This window comes from Lathamus discolor, chromosome 1, assembly GCF_037157495.1.
Source record: "Lathamus discolor isolate bLatDis1 chromosome 1, bLatDis1.hap1, whole genome shotgun sequence".
NCBI classification, from domain to species: domain Eukaryota; kingdom Metazoa; phylum Chordata; class Aves; order Psittaciformes; family Psittacidae; genus Lathamus; species Lathamus discolor.
Window position 1 is genome coordinate 97,921,431 of NC_088884.1, and position 16,170 is coordinate 97,937,600.

Consider the following 16,170-nt stretch of genomic DNA (forward strand, 5'->3'; position numbering starts at 1 on the left):
TGCACTGAATGGCTTCTTGGGCTCCCTGTAGTTACTTTCTAGTGTTATTGTAACAAGAGTGAGCTAGGGCCTCTCACCATCTCACAGCCACTGCTGACAGGGATCTAATGGAAAAGCCTGAAAAGCTTTTCCAGGTAGTTTTTCTTCCAAAAGGTAGCCAAGTGTAAAACAGTGAGAAGAGTTTCTTTGCAGGCATGGCTTTACCCAAACAACTTCCAGAGAGCCAAGGAAAGGCCTCCACATCTGTGTTCGTGCTGGGTGCTGCTGGAGAGAACAAAGGTGTGTTTTCACACTCCTTGCTTATACAGCAGCATTGATAAACCTTGCAGAGTCATTCTGTCCTTCCGAACACTTCTGATCTCCTTTCCTATGCTTGGGTTAGCCTCAGACTATGGTGTCTAGCTGTATGCTTTAGTTTTTCACTTGGAAGAACTAAAGCCTGCCTGCAGCATGAGCATTCAGTACTTGTAAGCAGGAAGCCCATGAAAGCACTCTCTGACTACAGTTTCTCTTGCCAGTACAGCACCTTTAACTTCACAATTTACATCACCAAAGTGGTAGATCCTCATCCATGATACTGTTTCTTTCATATGTTCCCCAGTACTGAGCCTCCTGTACCACCACCTAGCCAGTACCAAACAGACTAGGCACTAGCCCAGTTAAAGGAGACATACTCTGCCCCAAATAAGCATGTGCTCTGGGGAGGGATATACCCATCTGTCATTAAAACCCATCCTGCCCCTGCCACAAAGTTCACACCAAAGGCAAATTACAGAGAAGAGCAATCCTGTTGCTGGTTGAAAACATGACTGATCTGAATACATTCATTGGCATGCTGAAGGAAATACCAGTTCATCCCAGTGTAGTTCCTCTTCTAATCAATTACATGACAGTACAGAGCTTCAGTTTAAGCAAGCACAGACTAATTAAGAGATTTTGCTGCTATAAGCATTATTTGGTGGAGGCAGGTGGGGAAAGACTGGGGAGGGTAAAGATAAAAGCATTTTAAAAGCATTTACTTTTCATTTCATACCTCTAATTAGCTGGATAACTCCAGGGACTATAATTATCAGAATTGCTACAAGCTTGCAAAAGGTAAGGAATATCTGTATGCGGGCACTCCAGCTGACACTTGTGCTATTCAGGACCATCACCAGCGCTGCAAGGGGAAAAAGAAAAATCAGAAAGAATTAGTTATGCTGCTGAAATCGTCACAAAATTCTTCACAAGCAGAGAGGCCATACACCCCCCTAGATCCTGATGCATTAAAGGAAACACACCCTGATAACCTTCTCCAGCTTCTGCTGTTCTCTGCCTGGCTCCCTCCACACCAAATTACAGCTTTGTTTACCCAGAATTGTTACCTGCTGGCAAACAACTGGCTGGCAGGGGCCTGCCCTGAACAGAAGAATTGCCCAACCCTTGTCACTCCAGATTTCTGTATCAGTGCCACTTTGAGTAGAGATTTGCATTTTCAGAAAACAATAACAATTAATGATCATATTAAACTTGCACACCCACATTTAGCCCCCACATAAATTGGCCACTCACTCACTACCTTATTTACGTATGCTCCTCTTTTCCACTCTTTCTCCTCTCTTACTGCTCTACCACCAGATATACAGGAAGGCAAGAGTGCAAGTAGCATGCCCATCCTTGTTGGGAATTGGTGAAGAAATAGAGCGTTTTAACTTTCAAAAACAAAGCCCAGGTCTGCAACATGTAGAGAGATAAGTGAGAAGGACTTTTACATCCTGCCTACTTGGCTCGCATCTCCTTCTGGGTCAGGGAGGGCACCTTCTGGCCTTTACTACAGCACTGACTGACAGGAGGACTGTAAGTCTTACCATTTGAGTGCCAGTTATTCTAGCTTATTTAAACTATTACCCTGGAAAAACATAATCAGTAAAGGAGTTTGCATTATGGGTTTTTTCGAAGTACCTAAAGAATGGAAAATATGAGTCATTTCACTAGATAAAAAGTCCTGTTCCCCCTCTGTTGCTGGGAAAGGAGAACATAGTCAAACAATCCTGCTGACTTATCTCTTATTTCTTGCCATCATATGGAACTAATGAATTAGCTCCTTACCAGAGTCCTCCCATACTTCAAACTCTTTCAAGAGCACTGATTCATCTATATCATCAGCCATATCAACACATCCTGGGGCACATAAAAACTCAAGATGCTATCTCCTGCCAGAGTCTGGGAGCTAGTTTGTATGAGCTGGCATTGTAAATCTGGCATGGTACAAACTTTCTGGCAGCAAACCACACTGATTTATCCCAAGTCTTTTATACATATTCTGTTCACCAGCAAGGCCAAAACATACATATCATAAAAAATTCTCAGTTTAAACAAAAGTTTAATGGAAAAGGAAGAAAATTCCAAGTAATCTGTATTGCAATGTATTTTTTATATATTTTTAATCAAATAAAAATTCCAGGAAAAAAGTATGAAAGTGTTTCCTGGAATTTTTATCTGGGACGTGATGGCCTCACTCTCAAATGTACAATTTACAAAAGTCAACATATATTTGCAATATCACTTAATGTGAATTTTTCACAGAAAAAAAAAAAAAAAATCTTAAAGGTCAAAATGTTTTCCTAGTTCTGTATTTCACCATATTTTGGAACTGAGGCATTCTTAAGTCACAAAGTAGTCACTTAAATTTCTGCAAAGTTTCACTTGAGATACAAAAGCTTATTTTTTGCTTTATTACTTCCATGTATACCTATACTTGCCAGGAAACAGAAAATCCCAGGGACCCGATTCATTACTCTGCTGTCCCTGACTTACCTTCACTTTTAAATGCTGAAAGACCTCTTTTAGTTACTGCTGAATATTAGCACTGATTGAGGGTCCTCCTTTTTTCTCAGGGCTTGATTACCAGGAAGGTTAACAATTGTCATTTAAGCAAAACATATTCAAAATATTCATTAGACCAACAGTGTTTATTTATGAGGGACTTATAAAGACAATCCAATGCCATAAACAAGCACTGGCTTATTTCAAATTTCCTAGAAAGTTCAGGATGTCATACCTTTCTTTCCCAGAAGATGAAGCCCAGTCAGAGACCAGGCCACAAGAAAATATCAAGGAAGAGTTTAATGTGTAAGAAAGTATCAGATATTGACATCCAGCTTATTCAGAGTTCAAGCTGACTGCAGCTGTCTGTTACTTTACACAGGTCAGAATAGGTAGCATGAGCATCCTCCCTGAAGAGAGCCCCCCTCAAGGTTTTCTAATGCATCTGTTTCACTTTTCTGATACACATACAAGAATGTCACTGCATAGCAAACTATTATAAAGACTAAGGTCAACTCACACAGAAACTCAGAACCTTCCTTGCTGGCCAGCCACCCACAAATCACAGCCCCAGATCTGCTGGAGAGCTACACTAGCTTGAAAATAAAAATGCAGGCTGGTATTTTCATAAAGGCAGTCTGATCACAAGCAGTGTTAAAACTTTTCCATCCCCAACTGTGAGCTCAAGCCAGCCAGATGTTTCATCTGAGGCTTTCTAATGAAATAGTGAAAGCAAAATAGACACTGCAAGGACCTTCATCTAATTGGGAAGCTGAAAGGACCCTACACCTGCACAGTCCAGGGCACGTGCCCTTAATTTTGATGGTCCTCTGTAAGAGCAAGTCCTTTTGCAGTGTTGAACAACTACACAAATATAGCAGTTCAGGTTGCAGGGCCGGGACTTAAGTTCTTATAAGAGTTAAGACTGATTTGGTATTTTGGGGAATTTCATTTTATTGGAATTAATAGGCTACAGGAATTTACAGCCTACTTATTTAGTCTTAGAAGTTGTATGCACATAACAGACATACAGGGATATAGGGCTTATACTGTTATCATCTATCAGCACCATACTGGTTGTATTAGCAACTGGATAGCAAAAGGAGACCGAAGAGTCATGAAGAAAGCTGCTAAACATCAGGAAAAGAATATGACAGCTGTGCCAGGATTCAAGAAGGAAACCATATCTTGCGACTGTAGTAATTATTGAGCACATCACTTCTATGAATAGGGCCTTATGGAGATACTTCAAGAAACTGATTGCAGACACTTTGATACAGAATCACATCAAAGATCAGAAGGAAGCAGCAACTCCCCAGACAAAAGGACAGTGAAAGGAGGACTCATGTCTAACTTTGCTAACTAGAATTCAGGCATCTAGCATCCCCAGTGAGGATACAGTTACCTCCAGAGGATGAATAACACTTCTTTCAGATGTCCATCTGTCGTGGTTTAAACCAATCCACACAGGTCGTCCACTCACCACCACCACACCCCCCCCGACCCTCCCCACTCCCGGAGGGATGGGGAGGAGAATCAGGAGAATGCAACTCCCACGGGTTGAGATAAGAACAGCCCAGTAACTAAGGTATAACACAAACCACTGCTGCTACCGCCAATAATAATATTGATAAGAGAAAATAACAAGAGAATACGACACCACGGCCGAACGAGTTCGACCCCCCGGAAGAGAGAGAGAGCCTGCCCTTCCGGGTAACTCCCAGTTACCTCCCTGGGCATGACGTGCTGTGGTATGGAATACCTCTTTGGCTAGCCTGGGTCAGGTGTCCTGTATCCGCTTCCTCCCGGCCTCCCTCGTCCCCGGCAGAGCATGAGACTCACAGAGTCCTTGGCCAGAATAAACATTACTTAACAACAATTAAAAACAATCGGTGTTATCAGCTCTCTGCCCAGGCTGGATGTCAAAACACAGAGCTTGCACCAGTTACTAAGAAGGAGCAAAACGGCTCCTGGTAAACCCAGGACACCATCTCAGATGAGAGGAGTTGTCTTCAGGAAGCATCTTTTCCCCTTCTTTCTCCACTATGGGGAGCATAGACAATTACCTTAAACTAAACACCTAACTAAAAGCAAAATGAATCCTGACCGATCAGAATAGGGAGGGCAAATAAAATGGGGTTCATGAACAATCAAACACAATGGTAACAAGAAACATATTGCTTTTCGCAATCCCTTTCCTTCACACAGCCACAGCTATAGCTGGATAACGAAATCTAATGGGAGAACTAACAGTAGGCATTACATTCTGGCCTACTTTTCAAGACTATATGTACCATTGCCTCAGCAGGAAACCAACGTAACTGTCCTCCCCTCACTTGTCAGGCTTTTAGGGTTAAGACATTCACACATAGCAAAAGAAGAAAATACCCTCAATTTGCAGATCCTAATGTGTCAATTAAAACAGTCACAGGAGGCACAAAAGCACCCATCAGAGCAGCTTTTGCTATCCCTGCAAGCCAAGAGATGTCTTAATTTGAACTGCTTGTCTGAAAACTGTCAGCAATAGAGATCAACATTGGCCATGACAGGGAGAAAAAAAAAAAGCAGCTAACTATAAGTCACATACACACCAAATTTATGCCAATAAAGCTTTGGGCTGGAGTATTTGCCAGCAAGCACTGATAGATGTGTACAGCTGACCTTCATTTTCAAGCATAACACTGCCTCTAACAAGCACAGTTTTTAACAGCCTTATATGTGAGGGGTTTTGGCAGACCTCCAAAAAAAAAAGGGGGGGAGGGGTATTTTATATTATTGTAGTGTAAAATGCCCAAATTACACATGAATGAGTGTTAAAACCTTAAAAACACGTGCAAGTTGTCTCAATTTTTAGTAGCTGAAACCTGTTTAGCTGAAACCTGATATAGAGAAAAGATTAGAATAGTTAAGATTGCTTATCTATACAGGTTACGTATTGATAGTGCAGTTCAATACCTTTGCACAGTATAATTTATTCCTTCCTGTAACCAATATATTTAAGTTTACCATTAGCAGGAGAATTGAAATATACAGATAAAGCAATATATGAATAGGGAGGTTTTGCACTGTCTATAACCATGCTTTGCAATCATGATAGGATGTTTCTTCATTGTAAGAAACAATAAATATGCAGTCTACCAGCTTCCACATAAATAGAAAAACGATTTTTTAACTTTGTCTTCTAAACAGACCATCTTCAGCATCAGAACAAATGTGGACATTATCCCTTCTGCTTTGGGTTCGCAGGCTGTTGTGTCCAACTCAAGCAAAGTTGGCATTTAAAAGGCTTCTCCTCCTGCTTGTATTTTCCTCAGCTGTCCTCCCTTATGCTGGGGTGCATCCAGGTTCTCTCTCTTCTACCCGGCCACTTATTTTCATAAAAATTGTAGTAATTAGATATCTTTGAGCTGTCTGCTTTTCTCTCTGGTACTGACCAAGATATTCCAGCGTTTGCCTAGGCTTTTCTCTTTGCAGAGATACACTTGAGAAACACCAAGTGAATAAAAGCAATTTCAAAGTTTGAAAAGAACAGGCAGCCTTTGCTTCAGAGATTCAGAAAGCTGGGGTGCCTGCAGAGAACCTCCACACAAGCATCCTTCTCTCTACCAAGCCCCTGAAATGTCTGGACTTTTTGGTTGGTTGTTTTAATAATTACATTAAAAAAAAAAAAAAAAGCATCATACTGGGAACACAATAAAGATTTTTCGAAATTGCTCAGAACAGAGATGATTTTGAGGAGAACTTTGTGCCCAGTGCATACTTTTTTCCCTATAAATACAAAACTAAGAATGAGGGGATTTTTAAAGGTTACACTCTCCAGAAGTTCCATTTTAGGTCTCATCTGATCTACATCTTCTCTGCAGCACCATTGTTCCTTTTGCACCACAGAGACACTGAGGTGGAGTGGTGAGGATCAGAACAGGCTGTAGCCCCTCTGAGAAGTACTTGTTTGCAGCTTGCAGAGGAGCAACAGTATTTGCCATTCTCCATCATAATTCTGGTTGCATCCATCTTGGGTAACCTTTTAGTAATAGGATTAAATTGCAGAAAAGGAAGGCCAGGGGAGAAAGATGTCTTGTGACAAGGATAGAAAAAAAATCAAGCCACAATATTAGATGAGGCTTTAGAAACTCCCTTGCTGGAGGTTTTAAGACCAGGTTATACAAAGATCTCTCAGAATTTTTTTTATATATACTGATTGTGTTGGAGATTTTTCAGTATCTCTTCCTGCCCTTTTTAGTATGATCAGAAATGACAAGGTAAAAACTGCAGAACAAAGTCTCATCCAAGGAGACAGAGTTTAATGTTACTTCCCGCTACCTTTCCCTCATGCAATAAAGACAGATATGCAATGAGCACTCCGTCATGAGGCACAAGAGGGAGAAGGGATCAGGAGAGGATGAGAAGACAAAAGGCAGTTCACTTCCTGATTAACTTAAAATTTTCAATGTAAGCAAAGACTACCTTTGACACCATTAAATTGGATTATTCAGGGCTCCAATGTGTCTGCTCAGCTCAACACCACCTTAATTAAAGGAAGTTCTTTACTGTAAGGGTGGCAAGGACTGGAGTGGGTTGCCCAGGGAAGCTGTGAATGCTCCATCCTTGGTGGTGTTCAAGACAGGCTGGACAGAGCTTTGGGTGACATGGTTTAGTGTGAGGTGTTCCTGCCCATGGCAGGGGGGTTGGAACTGAATTATCTTAAGGTGCTTTCCTACCTTAACTATTCTATGATTCTATGATTACCACCACAACAGCTAATTCTTACCCTATGAGGGTAACAGTCATGTGTTCTGGGATCCCTAAGCTTGAGTGTAGCATATAATCAAAAACTACTACAAATTAAAGTAGAGCATACTGCAAGTAATAAAGATCAAGCCTCTGACATGCCGCTCTTCCTCAGGGCTGTCCCATTCATAGCTACAAACTTTATACAAGAATCCCTTCTTTCAGTGACATGACAGCTCATCCTACCTGTGCTATACAGACCTGCGCTCACCACAGAAGCATTCTGCTGTGAACTCTTCTCTCCCTTTATGCTCTAATTATTTCAGTGTAACTCCCTCTTCTACGGCTCTGCCCCCCCCCCCCATGCTACTTCTTTATTTAATTGCTTTGCAATGCCCTGGCTTATCACACAGATTTTCAATTAAATTAAAAGCAATAAAAACCTATTTTGAATTGTTCACTTATTGTGCTTGAATCACATGCACTTAACAAAATGCTTTGATGGAGTCCTTACTTAACATTCCTTCTGTCTCAGTGATCTTGAAGTTACTGAACATCTGTTTCACCCTTATCTCGCACTGAAATATTTTAGACAGATGTAGCTATAAAAAGCCATTGACCTCAAAATTTAAGCCATTAATTCAATTATTCCTATGAAACCTATAGTTTGTGCATAATTAAGTTAGAAAGAAATGTGGTCACATAATAATTTTTTTAACACTCTGGGCAGAAGGGAACTCTGTCAAAAGAGTGCCTACAAAAAACACCACTGTAACCTGGAGACTGGAAATTTCAATGTCAATTGAACTCCCTACCCCCAGAGAAAGAAAAAGGCATCTGAACCTATTATTGTGGAAAACTGAAGGGGTCTCCTGTGTGCCTTTGATCATTTTGCATGTCTTAATTCCTTTTTCCGGCCCTTTTGTTTCTGAGATGTGCACTGACCAAATTCAAAGGAACAATCCCTTACTAATTACTCAGGTCTACTCAGCACTCTTCTCCCAGCACAGCTGAATACGAATGTGTGCACACTTGTGCAAGGAGCATCATACCCAGGGACCAGACAGAACATGAATAAAGCCTCTAGTGCTGAAGACAAAGCGCTCCAGAGTCCCATTTGCATTATGATTTGTGCTTTCTTTTTTCATAGCCACAGCAGCCCAGGTACACTGTAAAGTTCCTGGTCTTGGGGTAGCCTGCATCCTTCCACTGGCAATTACTGATTGTCTGTAGCCCTACGAGGGCCTTTTCACACTAATTTCAGTCAGCAAGAGTAAGATGAGCTGCTGGTAACATACGCGTTTTTACCAAGCTTTACACCCTTCTCCCAAAGTCATCAGTTGGGTTTCTGCCTCCCAAACTGCAAGTGCCCCAATAAGTTTTATTGCTATGAAGGACAGAGTGGCACTAGGAATGATGATCTCCTGTTGCCTGTGCTCCACTTAGGAGAACTACATTTCTTCATGGCATCATACTTGGCACTCAATTGCCTCCTAAAACAGAGGTAGAGCAAAGCACTTAAAATCAGGCAGTCATTCTTCCATATCTCTGGCACTGGCTCACCATCTCTTAGGGACTGAAATTGCTTACACAAAAGTACTGAGAGTTCTGTCATTAATTCAAGTGGCAACAGGATCAGCCTTAGCAATAGATTTGGCCTGCCATTAATAAAGACTGCTATTCTCTTTACTACTGTGTATGTTCACAAACACACATACCCAGGCAAGAAGTCACACTGATGCCCTTGACACTGGATGCACAATCCTTCTGTAATGATTCATATGAAACAAATAACTGTTCAGTGTGCAATTACTTCCCCCTCCCACAGTTTATACCATCTTTACCCTTCCCTTAAACCTAAAATTAGATACTTACTGATGCCAACAGCTGTAATAAGTTTAATTGCAAGTTCTGGGATTTCACACTGCATAAAGAAAGGTTCCAAAATGTAACGTCCAAAGGCCAATGATATCACTGCTGTGGCAGCAGGGCTAGAGTAAAAACAACAAGAAAAATCACAAAGTTAATCCACAATAGATAATATCGTTATGGGATCATGCTTTATTATCACAGAACTGTGAATCATACTTAATATTGGCGGGTGCTTGTAACCTGCTGTCATGTACTGTGATCTCTGAATGTATGAGGGAACCATAAGCAGTTTAGTTTTGCTCAGCTGTTCTGATCTTGACAGCAGCACTTCTTACCAGGATTATTCTTGCAAATTCCATGCTGTAAAGCAGCCGTAAACAGAAAAGAAAGGTATCAATAGAAATCTTCATTCACTCGCTCAAAGTAAACATGTCCAGAATTAGATTACATTGGCAAAACTCCAAGTAAAAGTCATTAAGGAGTGAATTTTAGTGGCCAGTTATACCACCCCTCAGAAACAAGCAAATTAATTTCAATCAAGCTGAGAATTCTGCTATATTGAAATAAGTATCTCAAACCTACTCAAAGCTGGTATTAAAATCTGAGACCATGCAACAAATGAACAAAAATGGTTATTTCCTGAGATGCAAACAGAATTTGTTTCTTTTATTGACTGACAACTTCCTAGCACTGCAAGTGAAATCAAAATTCCTTGAAGCACAGAAAGCACCTACCATGAAAGGGAGAAATGTGAAGGCATGCACTTGTTGCCTTTACAAATTTGAAATACACAATGTTCATACAGCCTTTCTCTTTGAGATGAGCTAAATGTCTGCCAGAAGCCTTAGCACCAGCACAATTACCAACAAATTACCCTGTGTCTCGGATCAGACATTGTCTGAATATAACAGTTCCAGTGACCTGTTCACATTTGGTTTGGGAGGACACTTTCACCCTTCTCACAACAGCTGGTGGCTTCTGTGCTTCATCACACACACACAATAAGGACAAAAGCGAATATGATTCTGCCTTAAAGGATTTTTGTGTTAAACAAGAGTCCATGCAAATTTATTGTGGGAAAAAAAAAAAGATCCAGAGCATTTAATAAAGTAATGCTTCACCTTACAGAATTTGAATAGAAATATAGTTGCTAAATATGCTATGGAACAGTGTAAAAATTCTGCAGAGAAGTTATTATTCTCCATCAGACAATAAAGGAATTTTCCATGGAAGAGTTTTGCCCTTGAAACAGAACCGACTTTCTTAGTGTTATGACTCAACCAAAATGTCACACATTGCATTGAACCAAACTGCAGAGAAGCAAAAACCAGAAGTTTCTTCCTCTGAAAGTGTCTGTGTGGACAAATCTGGGCTGTGGCTTGTGCATCCCCACACATGAGGACTGGTCCTCTCACCAGCCAGCAGTTGGCTTTGCAATTTTTGCCTTTGATCAGGGACCAAATGTCTTCTGTGTTGGATTTACACAGACATTTTATGACTTTACCTGGGTGCAATATTTCTAATTTACATAAGATCACCAGGCTTCCTTCCAGCTTTTCAACACTTCAAGCTGCCAAAAGTAGTTTGAAGTGTCCTAGATCAGATGAAAGATCAGATCTTTGGAGTCCCAGCTCCTTTTTCCAGAAACTGGATTTTTCCCTCTCATTTTAAGACAGGCCTTTTTAAAGAGGCAGTCGCTGTTATCCACACCGCTATGTTTTTAAAAACATAGCTCCTAAATTATACTTCTCATAGCTGTGTCTCTTGTATTCACATGTTTGGGGGAGATGTTGCTGGCAGCTTAGTCAGCCAGTGGAGGTGGAAGTTGAAGGAATGGGACATTTTCCTTTTGATCACAATCCTAAGGACAGGCTAGCAGCCCCTAACTACTGTGTGTTCAGGAGTGGACAGGGAGGGCAACAGCAGCTTTCTTTGAAGGGCAAGGAGCACAAAAAAACATCGGCTAAGGAGCAGGTATAGTGCCCCAGCACATACCACAGGTGAGTCAGTTGCTTGACAGCTTGTTCTACCCAACCTATATGTAGCAACAACTATAGTTAATCACTACAGCCAATGCATTCACATACTCTTATTCACTTGTTTGAAAACTAGCCTCCATTTTTTTTTTTTTTTTTTAGGCATGTAATATACCTGCAACCTGACTTTTGGGGAGAAGAAAAGTTCCTACTTGTACTGGATGTGGAGCAGCACAGTGTAAGGTACATCTAAACTGCAGGTAATTCTGGCACAGTTTAATCAGTGTGTGAGCAGAGTTTAAGTGTGTCCTAGACTGTAAAATAGTGGCTGAAAAGATATTTGAGAGCAGGATATGCTGAGTTTGGTTGTGGCTTCTTCACCAGCCTGTGGGTGTGATAATCCTGTGATCTTTCAGAGGAAAAAATGGCTTAGCTGAGAAGTGTGTGTGCAACTTCATCTACTGAAAAAAACCCTAGATACATATTAGTCCTTAACTTCTTTGATAGCAGCAGCCAATTAGTTTACCAATGCAGGAGTGAGATGTAAAACCTACACAGAGCACCAGCAGCGCTGCTCTGATCATCACAAGTTTTAACAAGTACACCTCACTTGCTACCTCTCACATTTGATGATTAAAGAATTCACTGACGTTCCTTCCCGTGCAAGATGATTATTTACTGGGTGTGGGGCAGATCATGGTGACTAAGAGTGTTTTTGTGACATTCCTGGGACACTGTCATATGTAAAAGAGCAATAATTTTGCAAGGAGAGGAATTTATGAAGCCTGGTTTCTTGTTGGTGTTTGTGCCTATGTTCATAAGGTCTCCCTACCTAGAAAGGTGCAGGTTAAGAGGGGGATATTTCAGACTCTTTTATTGATCCTGGGATGTGTAATGATATAGCTATGATCACAGCACTGTGATTCTCACAGTTTAAAAATAGGTCTGCTTCCTGTCTGGTTTTCCTTTTGTCAAAAAGTTAATAGGGTTAAGACATCTGCTCTTTCATCACATTCAACGGAAGTTACGGAGCAAATGCAAAGTTTACTTATGGGGGTGAGGATGTAAGGGACCATCTGACATACAAGATTACTTCCACCAGAAACAAGATAAAGATCCTTGGATTCATAATGACACAGCACTGTCAGTGCTTTTAAATTCAAATCTATGCTAGAACTTGTTGATATTATGTAAACATAGCTGTGATTTGAAATGAGGCGTGCACTTTTGTGACTAATTTGCTGATTGCGGAAGAGAGGGGAAAGGAGTGCTAACTAGCCTGAGGCAGGACTGGAGCATTCCCGAAGTTATTTTATAAGTGAGTTGCCCCTGTTCTACCTGTAACAGGCCCTCTAGCCTCAGTGATACCATAAAAAAAGAAAATAATTCAAAGGGCCACATTTGAGTTTGCTGCAAAGATCCATTTAAATTACAAAAATATATTTGACATGATTTGGCATCTTCATATTGTAATTCACCTATACAGTGTCAAGAGCTCCAGGAGTCACAGGCTTTCATACCAAAACAATACTTTGGACATTTTAGATACGTAAAGAATTAACGCTGCTTTATTTGGCCAGTTAGTGCTTTTCACAGTCATCAGGATTTAAGCTTTCTAACATCCCACAAAACCAAAAAAATGGGGACCTGAACTGACATATGAAGAGCACATGGCACCCCAAATCTGAAAAATACTGGGCAATAGCTTCACCAGGATTTATTCCTGTATCCACAGACAAAAGCAACTGCTCCAAAAGCCAGTGGCAAGTCTGAGAAAATATAAAGGTGACTTCCCTCTTCCACTCTACGATATATAGACACGGATATTGGCATTATTTTTGACATTAATGGATACAGTAAGCTTAGAAAAATTAATGCAAGTAGCTAAATTTGTGGGGCAGGCAGTTTTTTTCAATCATTTTTTTCTCCCCCATACATGCACGTATGTCTCCTTGACAATGTTAACAAGCAAAATAGTGTTGTGTTATCTGAAGTAACCATACTAAAAGAACACAGCTCACTGATCAAGGTATATTTGACTTGTTTTGCCCACCACATAGTGGAGGTTTTTCTTTATGACTGAAAAGTGTGCTGCTGTCAGAAAGAAAAAAAAAAAAAAACCCACAGAAAAGCCACAATAAACTTACCGAATGATGAGTAACTCAACCCAGACTCTCACAAAAGCAGGTAAGGGGCCAAAGGCCTCCAGGATGTAAGTATAGTGACCACCAGATTTCTTAATGCATGTTCCTAATTCAGCATAGCAGAGGGCACCTGTGAGAATTAAACTTTGGCATCACAAGAGATATCCAGAAACACCTTTCAAAACTTTTATAAGCAAAACAACGGAGCTGCTGTGGTATCACAACTGCTTTAGATGTATTTTAATAACTTTTTCAAGCAATTAGGTAAGTGTTAATTCATTCAGCTAGGCTTGCAGTTAACCAAACAATACATGTATCTAGATACACTTAGGTGAAAATCCACTGGAGGAACTGTTTGCTATCAACACATTTCATTACTCATTCATATCTCATGAAGAGGGACAACAAAATGCTGTGTCATGCCAGCTACCCCAGCTCCCCACCCAGCCACCGCTAAGTGAAAGCCTTCTGACACGTTTGCTTGTTATCAAATGATGATCAACAGGTTATACTGCACATTGTACAATACATTTAACATGTGACCTATGGGTTCTAAACTCAGTCTGTCTGATTCAGGCGGGCTTAGTTCGCAAACAGCCCATGTTTCTTTTAAGATCAGAGCCAATTTACACAGGGTGGCATTTTCATGTTCTAGCTATTGAGCAGACACGTTAGCCAGTCTTTGCCCTCTTTACCTCCTGCCAGAAAACAAGTAATTTCTGCTTTAAATAAAGCAAATATTCCTGCTAGTTCTTCAGCTTCTTTGAGATTAGCTCATTAAGTAGGTCAGCGGACCCCTCTGTCCTACTGAGGCTAAGGTGCAGTTTGCCACTCTGAATGGAGGCTTTGTGTACAGAACAAATAAACTGTCATTCTTCAGAATTTAACACTCTTCAAAAGTACACAAAATTAGTAAAATGCGATAATTGCTGGCCTGTCACAGTACACAGGCCAGCAATAAAACTTGCATTACAAACTTGTTTCCATCACACTGTTTTTTGCAGCTCAGTCTTTCAAAGCAACGTCATGAGGAAGGAACAAAGTAAAGATTGGCAAGAGGGGTTATCAGTGTTATTACTATTTTGTTCCTTTTTATGCCTATACAGCTTAGGTCCAGAGGGAATTATTCCTCTCAGACCTTGCTCTAGCCTCCAGGAAACTAAATTTAGATGGCTAAAGATTCATCTGGTGTTTGAGTGGAGTGACCCCCATCCCCAGCTGCTGGGGGCCTTACAAGCAAACTGTAAACTACCTGTTACATCCAGAAAAAAAACACTGTGCATGATGCATGGCATAAACTGGACATTTACTTTTGCTGTTCCTTTAGGGGCCCCTAAGAAACAAGTATTTATGTTTCCAACTTGACTGACCAGGCACCTGTGGGACAGCGGTTGCATACCTCTGCGCCCTCCACACAACCTATCACACAGCAAAAAACCTTCTGTAGCCCTATTGGTCCTTAAGCTCCACTCCTGCCTTGGCATCCAATGACAAAATCAGACAAATAACAGCAATAATCCACCAGCACCCCTCTGGACTGATTAGAAACTTTTAAGGGACTTACCAAAAAGCGAGAGGATACCACACACCGTCCAGACAGTCAAGGACATGCCCACGCTGCCTGTGTTCTTCAGGATGCCTTTGGGAGAGATGAAGATGCCAGCTCCAATGATAGTGCCAATTATGATGGATATCCCCCTCAAAAGTGTCACTTTCTTCTTCAGCACAACTTTTCCCTCCTGGGCTGGCTGTTCACTGTCCATAGAGGGCAACCTGCCATTAGCTTGTCCCTGAAAGTAGCTTCCATTAGAGACTGTGGTTACAGCAGCTTTCCTATACATGCTACAGTGCCACCAGCACACCGACAGCAAGCACAGGGAAAAAAGTTTCCAGCAGAAACTCAAGACTTTTTTTGTTTCCCCCTCTGTGTAGCCAACCAATTGGTCTCTTCCTCTGCCCTCTCTTATCTTTCCAGCTGCTCCTACACACAGGTAGAGAGCTCCTGAAGTGTATTTGAGCCTCTACTGCGGTCAGAGCACTGCTCAGGAACACCTGCACTTTCACACTGCGAGCTGGTACTGCCCTATCATTGGGAACCAGCTCAGCTTCCGCATGGACTTGTATTTAAGCTCTTGTCATACCAAGTTACTCCAGCTGAATGATGATGCAAATTCTCCAGGTTTGCATCAGCCATTTGAGAAACCTCTGGCATTACTCAGCATTTCTTTTTTTTTTTTTTTTTTTTTTTTTTTCTTTCTCCTTTTTTTTTTTTTTTTTTGAGCAGTAGGGGCATGTTGCACAACTGACCTGAGGGTGATGGGAAGAACAAAGCACTCCCAAGCCAGCCGAGCCAATCAAGCTAAGCACATCACCCTTAACACCCCCAGACACACTCCCAAATGTTTTTAAAGCAACTCGGAGCCAGAAACAAAAGCCTGCCTAAACACAAAGCTGGTCAGAGTGCAAGGAGAAAAGAAATCAAACAGGGTACGTCATCTCTGGGTCTAATCCAATTTCTTCCTTGGAAAATCTCCCCTTAACGAAAGTTAAGTTTGTAGGGCTTAACTTCTCATGTGGCAGCTGATCAGCTTCTTCCACGGCTCTGCTACTTACCTGGACATCTCTACAGGGACCTGTACCTACCA

The 16,170-nt window shown here is 41.2% G+C and overlaps 1 protein-coding gene across 1 annotated transcript in view; it reads right to left on the reverse strand.

Moving 5' to 3' along the window:
• The window catches only part of SLC7A11 (solute carrier family 7 member 11), a 60,473-nt gene extending 44,871 nt beyond the window's left edge, over positions 1-15,602 (reverse strand). Inside the window, exons 1-4 of the mRNA XM_065687294.1 lie at positions 15,090-15,602; positions 13,529-13,655; positions 9,409-9,524; positions 1,034-1,159 (exon numbers count right to left, since the gene is read on the reverse strand). Of these exons, the coding sequence (XP_065543366.1) occupies positions 1,034-1,159; positions 9,409-9,524; positions 13,529-13,655; positions 15,090-15,366 (646 nt within the window). The 5' untranslated portion in view covers positions 15,367-15,602. The remainder of the gene's footprint in view (positions 1-1,033; positions 1,160-9,408; positions 9,525-13,528; positions 13,656-15,089) is intronic.
• Between the last annotated feature and the right edge of the window lie 568 nt (positions 15,603-16,170).